The sequence below is a fragment of the Pantherophis guttatus genome, chromosome 7 (genome assembly GCF_059756535.1).
Source record: "Pantherophis guttatus breed Tessera chromosome 7, ASM5975653v1, whole genome shotgun sequence".
In the NCBI taxonomy this organism is placed as follows: domain Eukaryota; kingdom Metazoa; phylum Chordata; class Lepidosauria; order Squamata; family Colubridae; genus Pantherophis; species Pantherophis guttatus.
This window is the reverse complement of record NC_142069.1, coordinates 11,206,261-11,221,563: the sequence shown is the minus strand read 5'-3', so window position 1 is coordinate 11,221,563 and position 15,303 is coordinate 11,206,261. Positions and strand designations below refer to the sequence as shown.

General features: G+C 42.5%; 1 protein-coding gene across 4 annotated transcripts in view; it reads right to left on the bottom strand.

Annotated features, from left to right (window-relative positions):
* The window catches only part of LOC117680114 (solute carrier organic anion transporter family member 1C1-like), a 41,440-nt gene that overhangs the window by 10,148 nt on the left and 15,989 nt on the right, over positions 1-15,303 (bottom strand). For all 4 annotated transcript variants that reach the window (XM_087873009.1, XM_087873010.1, XM_087873012.1 and 1 more), the window contains 6 exons: positions 13,989-14,087; positions 10,236-10,478; positions 7,290-7,454; positions 5,094-5,289; positions 3,593-3,758; positions 674-849 (listed from right to left, as the gene is read on the bottom strand). In XM_087873009.1, coding sequence (XP_087729135.1) covers positions 674-849; positions 3,593-3,758; positions 5,094-5,289; positions 7,290-7,454; positions 10,236-10,478; positions 13,989-14,087 — 1,045 coding nt within the window. The remainder of the gene's footprint in view (positions 1-673; positions 850-3,592; positions 3,759-5,093; positions 5,290-7,289; positions 7,455-10,235; positions 10,479-13,988; positions 14,088-15,303) is intronic.

The window sequence follows — 15,303 nt, the reverse complement described above, 5'->3', positions numbered from 1 at the left end:
GAAATGGGGATTTTATTTTATTTTATTTTATTTTATTTTATTTTATTTTATTTTATTTTATTTTATTTTATTTTATTTTATTTTATTTTATTTTATTCAATTTATATCCCGTCCTTCTCCAAGTGGACTCAGGGCGGTGCACAGCCAGAACTAAAACACATATCAATACAAAATTTAAAATCATTAAAAGAATTAAATAACTGTGGCCTGAAAATTTAAAACATTGAAAACTAAAACCCCTTTGACAATTTAAAAAGCTAAAAACTAAAAAAAAAAAAAAGGGGGGGGGGTTCACGCCAGCCCTGCTTGATGGAAAAGAAAAGTTTTTAGGGCACAGCGAAAAACCCGGAGATCCGATATATCCGATATTTTGCAGTAACCTTCCCCTGGAGTGGGGAGGGAATGGAGATTTTACAGTATCCTTCCTCTGCCATGCCCACCAAGCCACGTCACGCCCATCAAGCCACGCCCACAGAACCGGTAGTAAAAAAATTTGAAACCCACCACTGACTTAGAAGGAACTTCAAAACAAGCAACGAATGGAAGGGTATGATTTTACGGTATTTTTTACAGTATTATTTTTTACAGTAATTTTACAGGATTACACCAGTTTGCCCCTCCGCCCCCGTCGTGCTTTAAAAAAGGATGAAAGAAAGAATGAAAAAGTCTTCACCTAAACATAAGCATATACGTTGGCGTTCCTCCCAAAGATAAGATAAATGCAGTTATGGACAACAACACTAAAAAGTAAGGGAATTCTTTTGTACAATTATCCCTTGGACATTGACCCAGAACTGCAGAAAAATTACCAGCTCCTGAAACTCCTAGACAACTGCAGTTTTGAAATACCTGCAAGACAAAAGAAAACTGAAGTAAGTGTTTGGAATGGCCTTCGTTTCCAAATCTCTATCTGCGTGATTGTTTGCAAGCAATGTAATTAATGGTGTCTAGGAATGTTAATTATTTCCAAAGTAACAGAATAACTGAGTTGGAAGAGATCTTGGGGGTCTTTTACTCCAACCGCTGCTCAAGCAGGAAACTCTATACTATTTCAGACAAATGGTTGTCCAATCTCTTCTTAAAAGTCTCTAGTAATGGAGCACCCACAACTTCTGGAGGCCAGTTGTTCCGCTGATTAATTGTTCTAACTGTCAGGAATTTTCTCCTTAGTTCTAGGTTGCTTCTCTCCTTGATTGGTTTCCATCCATTTTTTTTTTTTTAATTTGATTTATATGCCGCCCTTCTCCGGAGACTCAGGGCGGCTTACAATGCGCTAAGCAATAGCCTTCATCCTTTTTGTATATTTATACAAAGTCAGCTTATTGCCCCCACAACTGGGTCCTCAATTTACCTACCTTAGAAAGGATGGAAGGCTGAGTCAACCTTGAGCCTGGCGAGATTCGAACCTGCAGTAATTGCAGGCAGCTGGTCTTAATAACAGGGTGCTTTAGACCACTGTACTACCAAGGCTCTTTCTTGTCTTGCCTTCAGGTGCTTTGGAGAATAGGTTGACCCTCTCTTCTTTGGGACAGCTCCTTAAATATTGGAAGACTGCTATCATGTCACCCCTAGGCCTTCTTTTCACTAAACTAGACATATCCAGTTCCTGCAATCGTTCTTCATATGGTTTAATAATTGCTATGTTTTCATCTGTCCTCAGATTCTTCCAAGCAGAATCCAAGGAGAATTAGAGACATGCTTCCTAAATTATTGATGATTAATTCCAGGGATTTATTTTAAAAAGGGGAATAATGCAACGTGTCCCTTGACCTTGTGTGACATAGGGTCAATCAGGAAAGCCAATTGCGTTCTCTAAACCTTTGAGAAGAAAGAGTCCATTTTCTTTGGTTGCATGACAAGTTCTCCTTGCTATTTAACCTTCCCTCCAGCAATTCTAGTAATTATTGTTGAAAGAATGGAAGAAGGATGCTCATGGGAGAGATCAGGATGATCTGCAACTCTGCTATTGAACGTAAAAAAAGAGGTAAGGCTTTGTACAATTGCTGACACCATGTTGGTCCTTGATGCTCTCTGAGCTTGGTTATTTTCTTGCAGATTAATTACCCAACTAGGTAACATTATCAGGGGTAGAAGGGAGTGGGTATTCTATTCTATTCTATTCTATTCTATTCTATTCTATTCTATTCTATTCTATTCTATTCTATTCTTATTCCATTCCATTCCATTCCATTCCATTCGTAGCTCAAGATTGAACTTTGGAGTCCTTGATGCTTAGTGGTTTTCCTGAAGACGTTTCATTATCCAACTAAGTAACATCATCAGTGTGAGTGAGTGTGGGGTTTGCTCTCTTCTGTCAACCATATTGACTTGTTTTATCCTTTATTGCCATATGGAATCTTCTTCTGGATTTCCAGGAAGTTGGTGGAAAAGTCAGAAGAGACTATTATGCCATTAGCTCCAACAACATGACATTCAGCATGAAGTTGCCTAGAATCGCTTTGGGCAGTGAGACGGGCGGCACATAAATTTAATAAATAAATAAATAAAATAAATGTCAAGGGAAGCCACACCAATGGGGAACTTTGAACAAGCTTGGATAGAAGTGAAGCACCCCTGTGAACATTTGCCCAGATCTAATATTCTGTGACTTGCTCATTTTTCAGGAAACTAAGAACTTGTTGATTTATTGATTCAATTTATATGCTGCCCATTTTTCCTAGAAGGTGTCTCTAAAAATAGATAGATAGATAGATAGATATGATCTAGAGATAGATAGATAGATAGATAGATAGATAGATAGATAGATAGATAGATATAGAGATAGATAGATATAGATGATAGATAGATCGATAGATCGATAGATCGATAGATCGAGATAGATCGAAATAGATGATAAATATAGATGATCTAGGTAGATAGATAGATAGATAGATAGAGATGATCTAGATATAGATAGATAGATGATAGATAGATAGATAGATGATAGATGATAGATGATAGATGATAGATGATAGATGATAGATAGATAGATAGATAGATAGATAGATAGATAGATAGATGATAGATAGATCAATAGATCGAGATAGATCAAAATAAATGATAAATATAGATGATCTAGGTAGATAGATAGATAGATAGATAGATAGATAGATAGATAGATAGATAGATATGATCTAGAGATAGATAGATAGATAGATAGATAGATATAGAGATAGATAGATATAGATGATAGATGATAGATAGATCAATAGATCGATAGATCGAGATAGATCGAAATAGATGATAAATATAGATGATCTAGGTAGATAGATAGATAGATAGATAGAGATGATCTAGATATAGATAGATAGATGATAGATGATAGATGATAGATGATAGATGATAGATAGATAGATAGATAGAGATGATCTAGATAGATAGATAGATAGATAGATAGATAGATAGATAGAGATGATAGATAGAAAGAAAGATATAGATGATAGATAAATATAGGTGATAATAGATGATAGATAGATAGAGATAGATGTTAGATAGAGATAGAGATAGACTGACAGACAGACAGACAGACAGAGATAATGAGAACATATTTCCTTTCCATTGTAGGGATATAGTATAACATTTCTGCATTTACCAAATCCTTTCCACTTCCCACGGATGTTTTGCAGCCAGCTAAACATGGGTTCATGTAGGTGATACCGTTGTCTCCACAAACTGGGTCCCAGTGGGTCGCTTCACAGCCGCAGTTAGAGTTGCAGGCAGATAACGGCTTCTCTTTGGAAAAGGACACTTCTTCGATGCTAAAAGAATAGTGATGGAGCCGTCATCAATCCAAAGAGGGAAAGATAGACCTATTCCCAGCCAAAACAATCCCATTCGTGCATAAGAGGGAAGAACTGTTGCAGAAGGATAACAAAGTGCTGGAAAACAACCCGATGCAAGATAGAAGGATCCCAAAACAGACCAATAAGACTGAATTCTCCCAGAAATAACACTCTTGAATCTGTTGGACTGATGATGTGCCCCCGCCACCCCCACCCAATGCTGTGCTTTAATTTACTTTGTACCTTTTTATGGGAAAATCATCCCAGGGAAAGAGGTTTGTGTTTTCTACCTTATCCTCGGGATGATTGAGGATTCTTTTCCAAATTCTCTCTCAGTGATTCCCCACCCCACTCCGCCCTCAGTTTATGGATAATCCTCGACTTACAACCACACAGTGAAAGCTGCCCATTATGATCATAAGTCACAACGGTTGTAAAATGGGTTGGTCGCGTGACCGATCAGATTTTACTACCTTTTTATGGTAGTTAAGTGAACACCGCAGTCATTAAGTGAAATCATGGTTTGTTATGGACTCAGTTTTTCCCAAAAACCAGAAATGCTGAACTGAGATCATGTGACCGGAGGGGGACAATTGTCAGAACTTCAGATGCTGGTCATAAGGCCTCTTTTTGATTTGTTTGTAACTGAATGGTTGGTTATAAATCAAGGACTAGCTCAGTGGTGAGATTCAGCCGGTTCGCTCAGTGATGGGATTCAGCCAGTTCGCAGCAGTTCAGGCAAACCAGTTGTTAAATTATTTGAATCCCACCACTGGACTAGCTGTAGTTTATTGTTAGAGATGGTGGTTAGCATTTGCTAGTGTTGTTATTTTCTGATTCTCTTCTAGTCATCAATCTGAAGCTTCTGGATAGGGGGAAAAAAATCTGATTGGAAGAATTCCTACTGGGCTTTTTCCAAATTGAAAAAGAGAGATTTCAAAAGGACAAGTGTCCGGGAAGCCACTCTACATTCGCAAGTGTGTGGCTCTAGTGTCCCTGACTCCTTAGTTCCTTGGGAGCTATTGACCACAATGGGCAATAAGGCGGCGAGGTATAGATCAGGAGTCTCCAAACATGGGAACTTTAAGACTTGTGGACTTCAACTCCCAGAATTCCCCAACCAGCCATGCTGGAAGGATGGAAGGCTGAGTCAACCTTGAGCCTGGTGAGATTCGAACTGCCAAATTGCCGGCAGTCAGCAGAAGTCGCCTGCAGTACTGCCTTCTAACCACTGCGCCACCGTAGCTCTAAAACATGCATTCACTGCCTCTTCTTCCCATCACTCCCCAAAAGAGGAATCAGGTCACAAACCCAGAATAGTTGACGGTCAAACCAGCCACTTGAAGCACTTGGCAACTGGCACCAAAGTAAAACAGGTTTAACAGGAAGCCTGTCACGAAGGTGATACAGGCAAACTTTGCCATGGCCGCGATGTGCAGTTTGAACTTCTTGATGATAAAACCTCCCAGGAACATCCCCACAATGGTGATAGGTAAGACGATCACACCTACGAGGGAAAGGGAGCAATGACATCATCACACGCGACACTGAACACAAAACACATTTCCTTCTTCAGAATAACAGTTACCATAAACCACTGCCAGGAGTACCGGGAGTCCTCGACTTACAACCATTTGTTTGGTGAGCATTCCAAGTTACAACGGCACGGAAAAAAGGGACTTATGACCATGTTTAACGCTAACGACCCTTTCAGTATCCCCGCAGTCACTTGATCTGGAAAACTGACTCACATTTATGACAGTTGCAATGTCCCGCGGTCATGTGATCCCCTTTTGCAAACTTCTGAGGAGCAAAGGCAATGGAGAAGCCAGAATCACAACAACTGGGCAGTGGTGAGATTCAGATAATTTAACAACCAGTTCTCTGCCTTAATAGCCGGCTGGGTAGGCGTGGCTGGGTGGGCATGTGACTGGGTGGGCATGGCCAATTCAACATCACTCATGTCGAGGGGCACCTCACCTTGCCCAGCCTCTCCTCGCCATGCCCAACCCAGCCCCGCCTTGCTCCTTCCCGCCCAGCCACTCCTTCTTACAACCAGCTACACACCGAGTACTCACCAGCTACTCAGTGAGCAGCCGGGTGGCTGGGCGAGCAGGTGGGCGGTGAGGCAAGGAGTGGCTGGGAGGGGAGGGATGAGGTGGGGCCAGGTGTGACGAGGCACACTATTCAGCCAGTTTGCCAAACTGCACAAAAAGTTAGCTACCGGTTCTACCGAACCTGTGTGAACTGGATGAATCCCACCACTGCAACCAGGTAACTAAATTAACAACTGCAGTGATTCATTTAAGAACTGCATCTAGAAAGATTGTAAAATGAGGCAAAACTCCCTTAACAACCGTCTTGCTTAGAAATTTTGAACTTAGTTGTGGTTGTAAGCCGAGAACTACCTGTAATAATTATCTGCCTCATTTTGGCAGGGTCACAAGACAATGCCAGCTGTGGGTGAGGTCAGAACCAAATTTGAGAATGGCCACTGTTTTCTCCCCTAATGCTCCTGCTGTCTCTGGCATCCTCATTTCTTGCTATATTCTTTGGCCTTCCCTTCTATCAGGGATGGGCTGCTACGGGTTCGCCTGGGTTTGGGAGAACCCGTAGCTAACGTTATGGCTGGTTTGGAGAACCTCCAGATCCCACCCCTGGCTGGCCCCGCCCCTCCCACCCCTCCCAGGAGTCTCCACGCAGCCCATTTTGGATGCGAGATAAGTGCAGGGCCCGCACGGAGGCTCGGGAGGGGGGAAAATGGGCCTCCCGGAAGTTCCGGAAGGCTGGAAATGGGCCTGTTTCCGCCCTCCAGAGGGCCTCCAGAGCCCAGGGGAGGCAGTTTTCGCCCTCCCAGAGGCTTGAGCCTGGGGAGGGTGAAAACACACACACACCCCTGGTGCAGGAGGCCGACTAGGCCACACCTACCATGGCCACGCAAACTCAGCAACTGGGCAGAGAACCTGTTGCTGAAATTTTTGAAGCCCACCCCTGCCTTCTATCCTGCTCTTCCTCTTTCTCTCTACTATCCAAAGCTCCCCCCTATTCACACAGATTTCACTCTTACAGGAAAAGGATGTCCACCAATATATCTTATGTGCCTGCTCAATCTCATGGAATATCTATTATTTTTGTGTAGTGGTTAAGGCACCAAATTAGAAACCGGGAGACTGTGAGTTCTAGTCTCATTTTAGTCATTAAAGGCAGCTGTGTGACTTTGAGCCTATCACCAGGAGACAGTGAGTTCTAGTCCCATCTTAGACATGAACACCAGTTGGGTGGCTTTAAGCCAATTACTTTGGGATGGTGAGTTCCAGTTCCAGTTTAGGCATCAAAGCCAATCACCAGGAGACTGTGAATTCTAGTCCTGCCTTACCCATGAAAGCCAGCTGGGTATCTTTGGGCCAATCACTGTCTCTCAGCCCAACCTATCACAAAAGACTTGTAGTTGAGGAGAAAATAGGAGGAGGAAGATGTATGGATAATAAAAAGAAGAGTTTCACCTACCAATAAGAAAGATGGCTCTTGAGACAGAGATGTTGAACTGCTGCTCCATAAACTTTGATTCAAAGGTTATGATGCCAACCAGAGAATTGTACTGGAGGATTGTAAGGAGCAAATAGATCAGGAAGATGGGGTTTCCAAACAGCTTTTTCAAAGTAGGAAAGAAATCTGGAATAGCAAAAATAAATAAATAAATAAACTAAAAGGATACCCAAATTCAATATCAGGTCTATTTAGACCTGAAACTATTTTTGATTTTTGTTCAAATTTGTAATGAAAAAATATGATTTTACAAGGAGGAAAAATCATGGATGATAGAATCAAGTCATTTAATAAGTCGTTAACTAACATGATTGGAATAGAATCATCACAAGGGTTAAGATTTATGAGCATGACACATCCGAAAGGGCTAATTGGACAGTACCAGGGTCAAAGTGAGTTAGCAATAGCAATAGCCCTTAGACTTATATACCGCTTCACAGTGCTTTACAGCCCTCTCTAAGCGGTTTACAGAGTCAGCCTATTGCCCCCAACAATCTAGGTCCTCATTTTACTGACTTCAGAAGGATGGAAGGCTGAGCCAACTTTGAGCCAATCAGGATCGAAGGAATCGAACTCCTGGCAAGGGGAGCAAAGTTAGCCTGCAATGCTGCACTCTAACCACTGCACCCCCACAGCTCACAGCTAGGACACTCAGAGAGGTTCTCAAAATGCTAATACGAAAGAGATCCTTTCCAAAGCATACAGCTTTGAAAACCTGATACTTCCGGACAGGGGTGGGATTCAAAACTTTTAGCAACTGGTTCTCTGCCCCGTTGCTGGGTGGGTGTGGCTATAGTGGGCGTGGCCTACTTGGCCTTCTGCACCACGGTGGGGGGTTTTCGCCCTCCCCAGGCTCTGGAGGCTTTTCTTGAGCCTCCGGGAGGTTGAAAATGGCCTCCTCCAGGCTCCAGAGGCCCTCCAGGAGCTGGAAATGGGCCCATTTCCAGACTGCCGGTACTTCCAGTAGGCCCGGTTTTCACCCTCCCCAGACTCCAGAGGCTTTTCTCGAACCTCTAGGAGGGCGAAAACTACCTCACTGGGCTCCGGAGACCCTCTGAAGGTCAGAAACAGGCCCATTTCCAGACTTCCAGAACTTCTGGGTGGCCCATTTTTCACCCTCCCAGAGCATCCATGCAGGCCCTGCACTTACCTGGCATACAAAATGGGTCGCATGGAGACTCCTGGGAGGGGCAGGGTGGGGTGGGTGGGTCCACCCAGTCCTTGCAACTACCAGTTCGGCAAACCAGACGTAAAATTAGCATCTGGTTTTCCCGAACCACTCTGAACCGGCTAAATCCCATCCCTTCTTCCGGATTCAACTTAGACATACGAGACATACTTTTCTAACCCCTTTTAGAAATCTCTTGTAAACCTCTTCAGTTACTAGGAACTTTTGGATCAACAAGTTTTACAGCACCGATGGACTTTCCTTCAATTATTAGAGAAAGGAGTTTTAATACAGGTTTAAGGACTTAAAAACTTCTTTTGCAGCAAAAGTATGATTGGGAACTTTGATTTTGGTGTTGTTTTCAATTCTCTTTAAAAGAAATTATAGGATGCGACATTTTAGGCCAGACACTATAGGAGCCGGAAGAATAAAAAAATTACACTTAAAGGAGAAGAACCATTAAATTTCACTAACTAATACAGAATGCACAAAGTGTTTTAATATTGGATATATTGAAGGTTATTTGTGAACAATGGAACATAAATTAATTTTAAGGAAGCCTGTCACTATAGATACTGTGTTTAAAAGCTGTTACGGAAGAGGAACACATTTTACTGGACAAGACAGACTGATCTGAAAGTGAATTTAAAAATGTCAGGCTAGAAGAATGATATGGAAAAAGATGCAACCCTGGCGGTACAATTGAAATCAGCCGATGTCTTAATAATAAAAAGGGATATACCGAAAACAAACCATAGGAGTGACCTGGATAACTTTTAGGTATTGGATTTAATTTGGAAATATTGCTTGTTAAACTTGTTAAAGTTTTGAAGAATTTTGTGAGAAAAAGACAAAGGAAGTTTAAAAAAAAAACCATTCTAGGATATTATCTGAAGGGGGATTAAAGATCAATATTCTTAAAAGTAAAAGGAAGAAATATAAAGTTGGTTTATTTGATCAAGGCTAAAATAGCTAAGTTGTTATCTCTGCTAACTCTTAATGGACTTTACTGATTAGGACTGAATGACAAGAGTTTAAGGATTTGTTTATAGAGAAGAGAAGGTGGAACTCATTATATAAAGAAATATACAATTTCTTTTTTTAATTACAGTACTTTATTTTTTCTTTCTTTTCTACTTTTTGATTTTTTCTTTCCTGCACTTTTTTTTCCTTCCTATTTGTTTCTATTAGTTTTTCTCTTTGAATTGTAATTTTTAAAAATAAAATTATGTTTAAAAACTGGACATGTTTTCAAAAGGTCTTTTTGGAAACCATAGCCATTTCATTTGCATTTATTTATTAAATTGATATGCTGTCCATCCAGGGGTGAAATCCAGCAGGTTCTGACATGTTCTGGAGAACCGATAGTGGAAATTTTGAGCAGTTCAGAGAACCAGTAGCAGAAATTTTGAGTAGTTCCGAAAACCAACAAATACCACCTCTGGCTGGCCCCATTTGGGGTGGGAATGGAGATTTTGCAATATCCTTCTCCCAGGATTGGGGAGGGAATGGGGATTTTGTAGTATCCTTCCCCTGTCATGCCCACCAAGCCACGCCCACCAAGCCACACCACGTCCACCAAGCCACGCCCACAGAACCAGTAGTAAAAACAATTGGATTTCACCACTGCGTCCGTCTCACTTTAAGAAGTGACTCTGGCAATTGAGTAAAAGATTGGAGAACACAGTTTTAGTTGCAAAGTTCAGAATGAACTACTCATGAAGAGGTCATTCAACCACCTTTTGCAATTTCTGAAACCTTTAGCCCTGGGCGTCTGGGAGCTTCCATTTTGTTCTGGTTGACTTGAGTGATTACATAAACTTCCGTTGACTTCTTAACAACTTGTTCTCCTTCTTGTGGCAAAGAGTAAGGCAGGAACCAGAAAGGAAGAGAGGACATGAAACTGGTGGCGCCACAGATCAACATCCCAAGCCACCAAGCACCGACCCAACGCATGTCTTTGGAATTGATGGTCAGTGTATCTAGGAGAAAAGAAAAATAAAAAGGCAAAATTTCATAGGAAGGCTCTTACTATATTTTAGAATTTAGAATAACAGAGTTGGAAGGACCTTGGAGGTCTTCTAGTCCAACCCCCTGCTTAGGCAGGAAACCCTACACCACTTCAGATAAATGGTTATCCAATCTCTTCTTAAAAACTTCCAGTGTTGGAGCATTTACAACCTTTGGAGGCAAGTTGTTCCACTGATTAATTGTTGTAACTGTCAGGAATTTTCTTCTTAGTTCTAGGTTGCCTCTCTCATTGATTAGTTTCCATCTGTTGCTTCTTGTCCTGCCTTCAGGTGCTTTGGAGAATAGCTTGACTCCCTCTTCTTTGTGGCAGCCCCTGAGATAGTGGAACACTGCTATCATGTCTCCCCTAGTTCTTCTTTTCATAAGACTAGACATACCCAGTTCCAGCAACCGTTCTTCATATGTTTTAGCCTCCAGTCCCCTAATTATCTTTGTTGCTCTTCTCTGCACTCTTTCCACAGTCTCAATGTCTTTTTTACATCGTGGCGACCATGAGGTAAAAATTTTCTATTAAGTATATATCCCTTGGATTGACCTGGATTTAATGCTCATGGTGTTCACATGGCATGTTTAATCTTAAACTTGGTTTAACAACGTGCATTTCATTTCCATTTGAACAGCTCCCTATCAGCTCCTCTAATTTTGAAGGCGCTCCATTATCATAAGTAAAGGTTATAGTGGTTTATATTTGCATAACCTGGCCTCATGCTTAGTGTATCATTCAACCGATTAGGCAAGCCCAGAAAGTGGATTCTTCCAGTAACCAGGTTAAGTAGGTTGTGGGTTGTTGCTATTTTCTTCCTCTCAATTGTGTCTGATTCTTGTTATTACTGCCTTCTTAGGGCTGAGACAGAGTGACTGGCTCAAGGTCACCCAACTGGCTTTGTAGGTGAGACTAGAAGTCACCATCTCCCCATTTCTAATCTGATGCCTTAACTCACTTTCTGTGGACTAGTCACTTGTAACAGAAACAACTATAGCCCAGTGGTGGGATTCAGCCAGTTCGCACTTATTCGGGAGAACCGGTTGTTAACTTTCTAAGCAGTTTGGAGAACTGGTTGTTGGAAGAAATCTTATTTTGTTTTTTTCCAATTTACAGGGCTAATCCTGTAAGGAAGGCAGGAAAGAAACATTCTGGTGTTGTTTCTAGCCTAATCTTTATTGCTCTGCTTACAGAAACTGCCTCTCTGGTTAACCCTTATTCCATTGTAACAGCTAAGGTGAAGCGCCCATCGACGTGAGTGACATTGAGTTGGCCACGCCCACACAGTCACATGACCACCAAGCCATGCCTACCCAGCTGGTCATTAGGGCAGAGAACCAGTTTTTAAATTATTTGAATCCCACCACTGCTATAGCCGTGATGGCGAAACTATGGCATGCATGCCAGAGGTGGCACACAGAGCTCTCTCTGCTAGCACGTGCGCCATCACCCCAGATCAGATCTCTGTGGCATTTCTTTCAGGAGCTTCTGTTTCCCTGCAAACGACAAAACAGAAGCTCACGAAAGAAAAAGGTCTTACCTCTTGCCGCACTGCCAGTATTGGGATGCCCTGCCTCCCACCAGCCAGCTGGTCTTCGGGACTCTGCTGCACATGTGTGCATGTCCACACATGCGGACATTCACACATGTTCATGCATGTGCATGTTTGCACATGCGCGCACGCACCTTTCAGTTTGGCCATGCGCACGCTTGCAGTTTGGGCACTCGTTGTCTAAAAGGTTCGCCATCACTGAACTAAAGGATGGCTTCATGTAACAGCCGCATTCACACTCAGTGGTAAGGCAACAGCTGGGTTTCCACGACATATTAAATTGCAAGCAAGCTTATTTTAAGTCTAATCTAGCTTGTTGTAATCAAGTTACAAGATAAGAGCCTTGGTAGCACAGTGGTCTAAGGCACCCTGTTATTAAGCTGGTTATTAAGACCAGCTGCCTGCAATTACTGCAGGTTGGAATCTCGCCAAGGCTCAAGGTTGACTCAGCCTTCCATCCTTTCTAAGGTAGGTAAATTGAGGACCCAGTTTGTGGGGGCAATAAGCTGACTTTGTATAAATATACAAAAAGGATGAAGGCTATTGCTGAGCATACTGTAAGCCGCCCTGAGTCTCCGGAGAAGGGCAACATATAAATCAAATTTTAAAAAAAAAGTAATTAGGGAAGGATCCAGGGGTGAAATCTACTTACCTTCCTTACCAATTCGGAAGTGCACAGGCCCCGTGCACGTCACATGAATGCACAGACCTTCTGCTCATGCGCAAAATCTCCTGTGCATGCGCAGAAGGTAAAAAACCACATTACTTCCTGCTTAAAACCAGCTTTGCACCGCCATCACTACCAGATCACCAAACCCACCATGACGATCACTACCGGATTGCCCGATCTGGTCCAAACCGGGAGCATTTCACCCCTGGAAGGATCTCAACAATGTGGTCCAAATATTCATTGGTGGTTCTTTTTTTTTTTTAATATCATTCTCTCCTTCCTATATTTATCTATGTTGTGGCCCTGCCCTCTGAGCCTGTCCCATCGGAGGAAGAAAGCTCCGAGCATGAGGAAGAGGAGTCAGCCAGGCCTCCCTCTCCAGGCCCCTCCCCTCTGGCACTGTCTCAGGTGCCAGCCGAGGGAGAGGAGATTAGCAGGGAGACAGGTGGCTCGGATGAGAGCGAGGGAGAGACATCATTCCTGGACGCACGCCTCCGAAGGCGTGATAAACGTTTGCAGCAGCTCAGGAGGCGTGCTAGGGATTAGAACTGAGTCACTGGACCACACCCCAGAGACTATATAATAGAGGGTGGTGGCCAGCGATCCCTGTGACGAACAAAAGTAAACCTTGGATAATCACTAAAGCCTCGTCCGGAAACTGCTGAGAGGAATATTATTCTGATTTGACTTTTGTACGCTAAGTATCTTATCTTTCTGTTTTGTGGAAATAAATGCACTTGGCAGACGGTGTGTATATCGCTGCCAAGTTGGAGATAAAGACCTGGGTGTGTGCCAAAGTGTTTCCTTAACCCTCGGCTGGCTGTGTTTGTGTGTGTGTGTGGACGGGGACAGATTAATCTAGCCACAAAATAGAAAACTTAAAACCTCTGTTTAATAGACTCGTGGGGCAATGGGTTATTCGCAAATGTCTGTTAAATTCCAAAGAATGTCGTTTGCATTAATTGTCATCATTTGTGTAATGAAATAAAATTGGCACGAAGGACTCATGTGTCCCATCTCATAAAATCAATGTAAAATCAATGCATACTTAATAGCCTTTTCCAGACTATGTCAGAAACAACGGACCTGAGTTCCTTTGGAATAATGTCTGGACAACAATGTTGTCCGATGCATCTGGAGTTTGCTAAATGGGACTTCATTAAATTAACATTTTGAAGTCCGGCTAGCAAAAGTCTACCAGATGAAAAGACAAAAATGGCTGAGAAGAAACATTGGAGGTGATACTTGTTCCTTACCTGGGTTTACTGCTCCAATGTCAACCCACAAATTGGCACAAAAAGCTCCAAGCAGAAAGCCAAGAGACGGTCCAAACATCCCTACAGACCGTACAGTTCCTACAAAAAAGATGAGTTAACCTAAGTACAGGAACACCTGCAGAGCAAGACTTCAATTACAGATGAGGAATGGGGTCTACAACAGGTGGCAGCATCAAACCAACTTTGACAAAGCTAAGCAAGGTGATATTTGGTTAGTACTTAAATGAAGGCCCCCAGAAAATCCTAGAACTGCAGGATTGACTTGGAACATCTATCATCTTTCCTTCCTTCCTTCCTTCCTTCCTTCCTTCCTTCCTTCCTTCCTTCCTTCCTTCCTTCCTTCCTTCCCTCCCTCCCTCCCTCCCTCCCTCCCTCCCTCCATCCAAGGCAGTGGTGAAATGCAAAATTTTTCCCCACCGGTTCTGTGGGTGTGGCTTGGCGGGCGTGACTTAGTGGGGGGGGATCATGTGACCAACTTTTTTGGTGGGTGGGTGTGGCCAACTTTTTTTTTTTACTTTTTAAAGCATTTTTTTACTACCTATTCACCTGAACCGGTAATAAAAAAATGCTTTAAAAAAAGAAGAAGAAAAAAAGTTCAGATGATTAGCTGTGCTGTGTGATCATCGGAACATTTTTTTTTACTTTTTAAAGCATTTTTTTTACTACCGGTTCGGGCGAATTGCCCCGAACAGATGCATTTCATCCCTGATCCAGGGGTGGCAATAGCAATGGCAATTGCAATTACTTCCATATTATTGCTAAAAAAATAGGCAGGTGTTATTACCTGTAAAGTTGGAAGGATGTATGATTCTACCTCTAAGAGAAGGACAGATGGAGCCAAGGGAGGAGTTAAAAGAGGCATCAGTTTAGAATTGTTACATAGCCACAAGCGAACTAAATCCAACTCCTCTTGAACACCACTGACTCTTATCTAATTCTAACCAGATGCTAAACATTAGTGTGAAAAAATGCCAGTGCATAGACTTTAACAATCAGTCAGTGATCTAGAACTTTTGTGTGTGGACCTGGTATTTCACATCTGACATTATCTGCATTTTGAAAAATGTGGATGAGGATAGTTGCATGTGGGATGACCGTGGGCAGTAGTGGGTTTCAATCTAGTTTGCTACCGGTTTGCTCATGTGTGTACGCTTGCACGCGTGCAACACGTCTGCGCATGCTACCAGGACTAACTGGTAGCAACCCATCACTGACCGTGGGATATAGAGAAAGAGATTTATAGATTGGGGGGACGGGACATACAACTGTAGAACAGGGGTCTCCAAACTTGGCA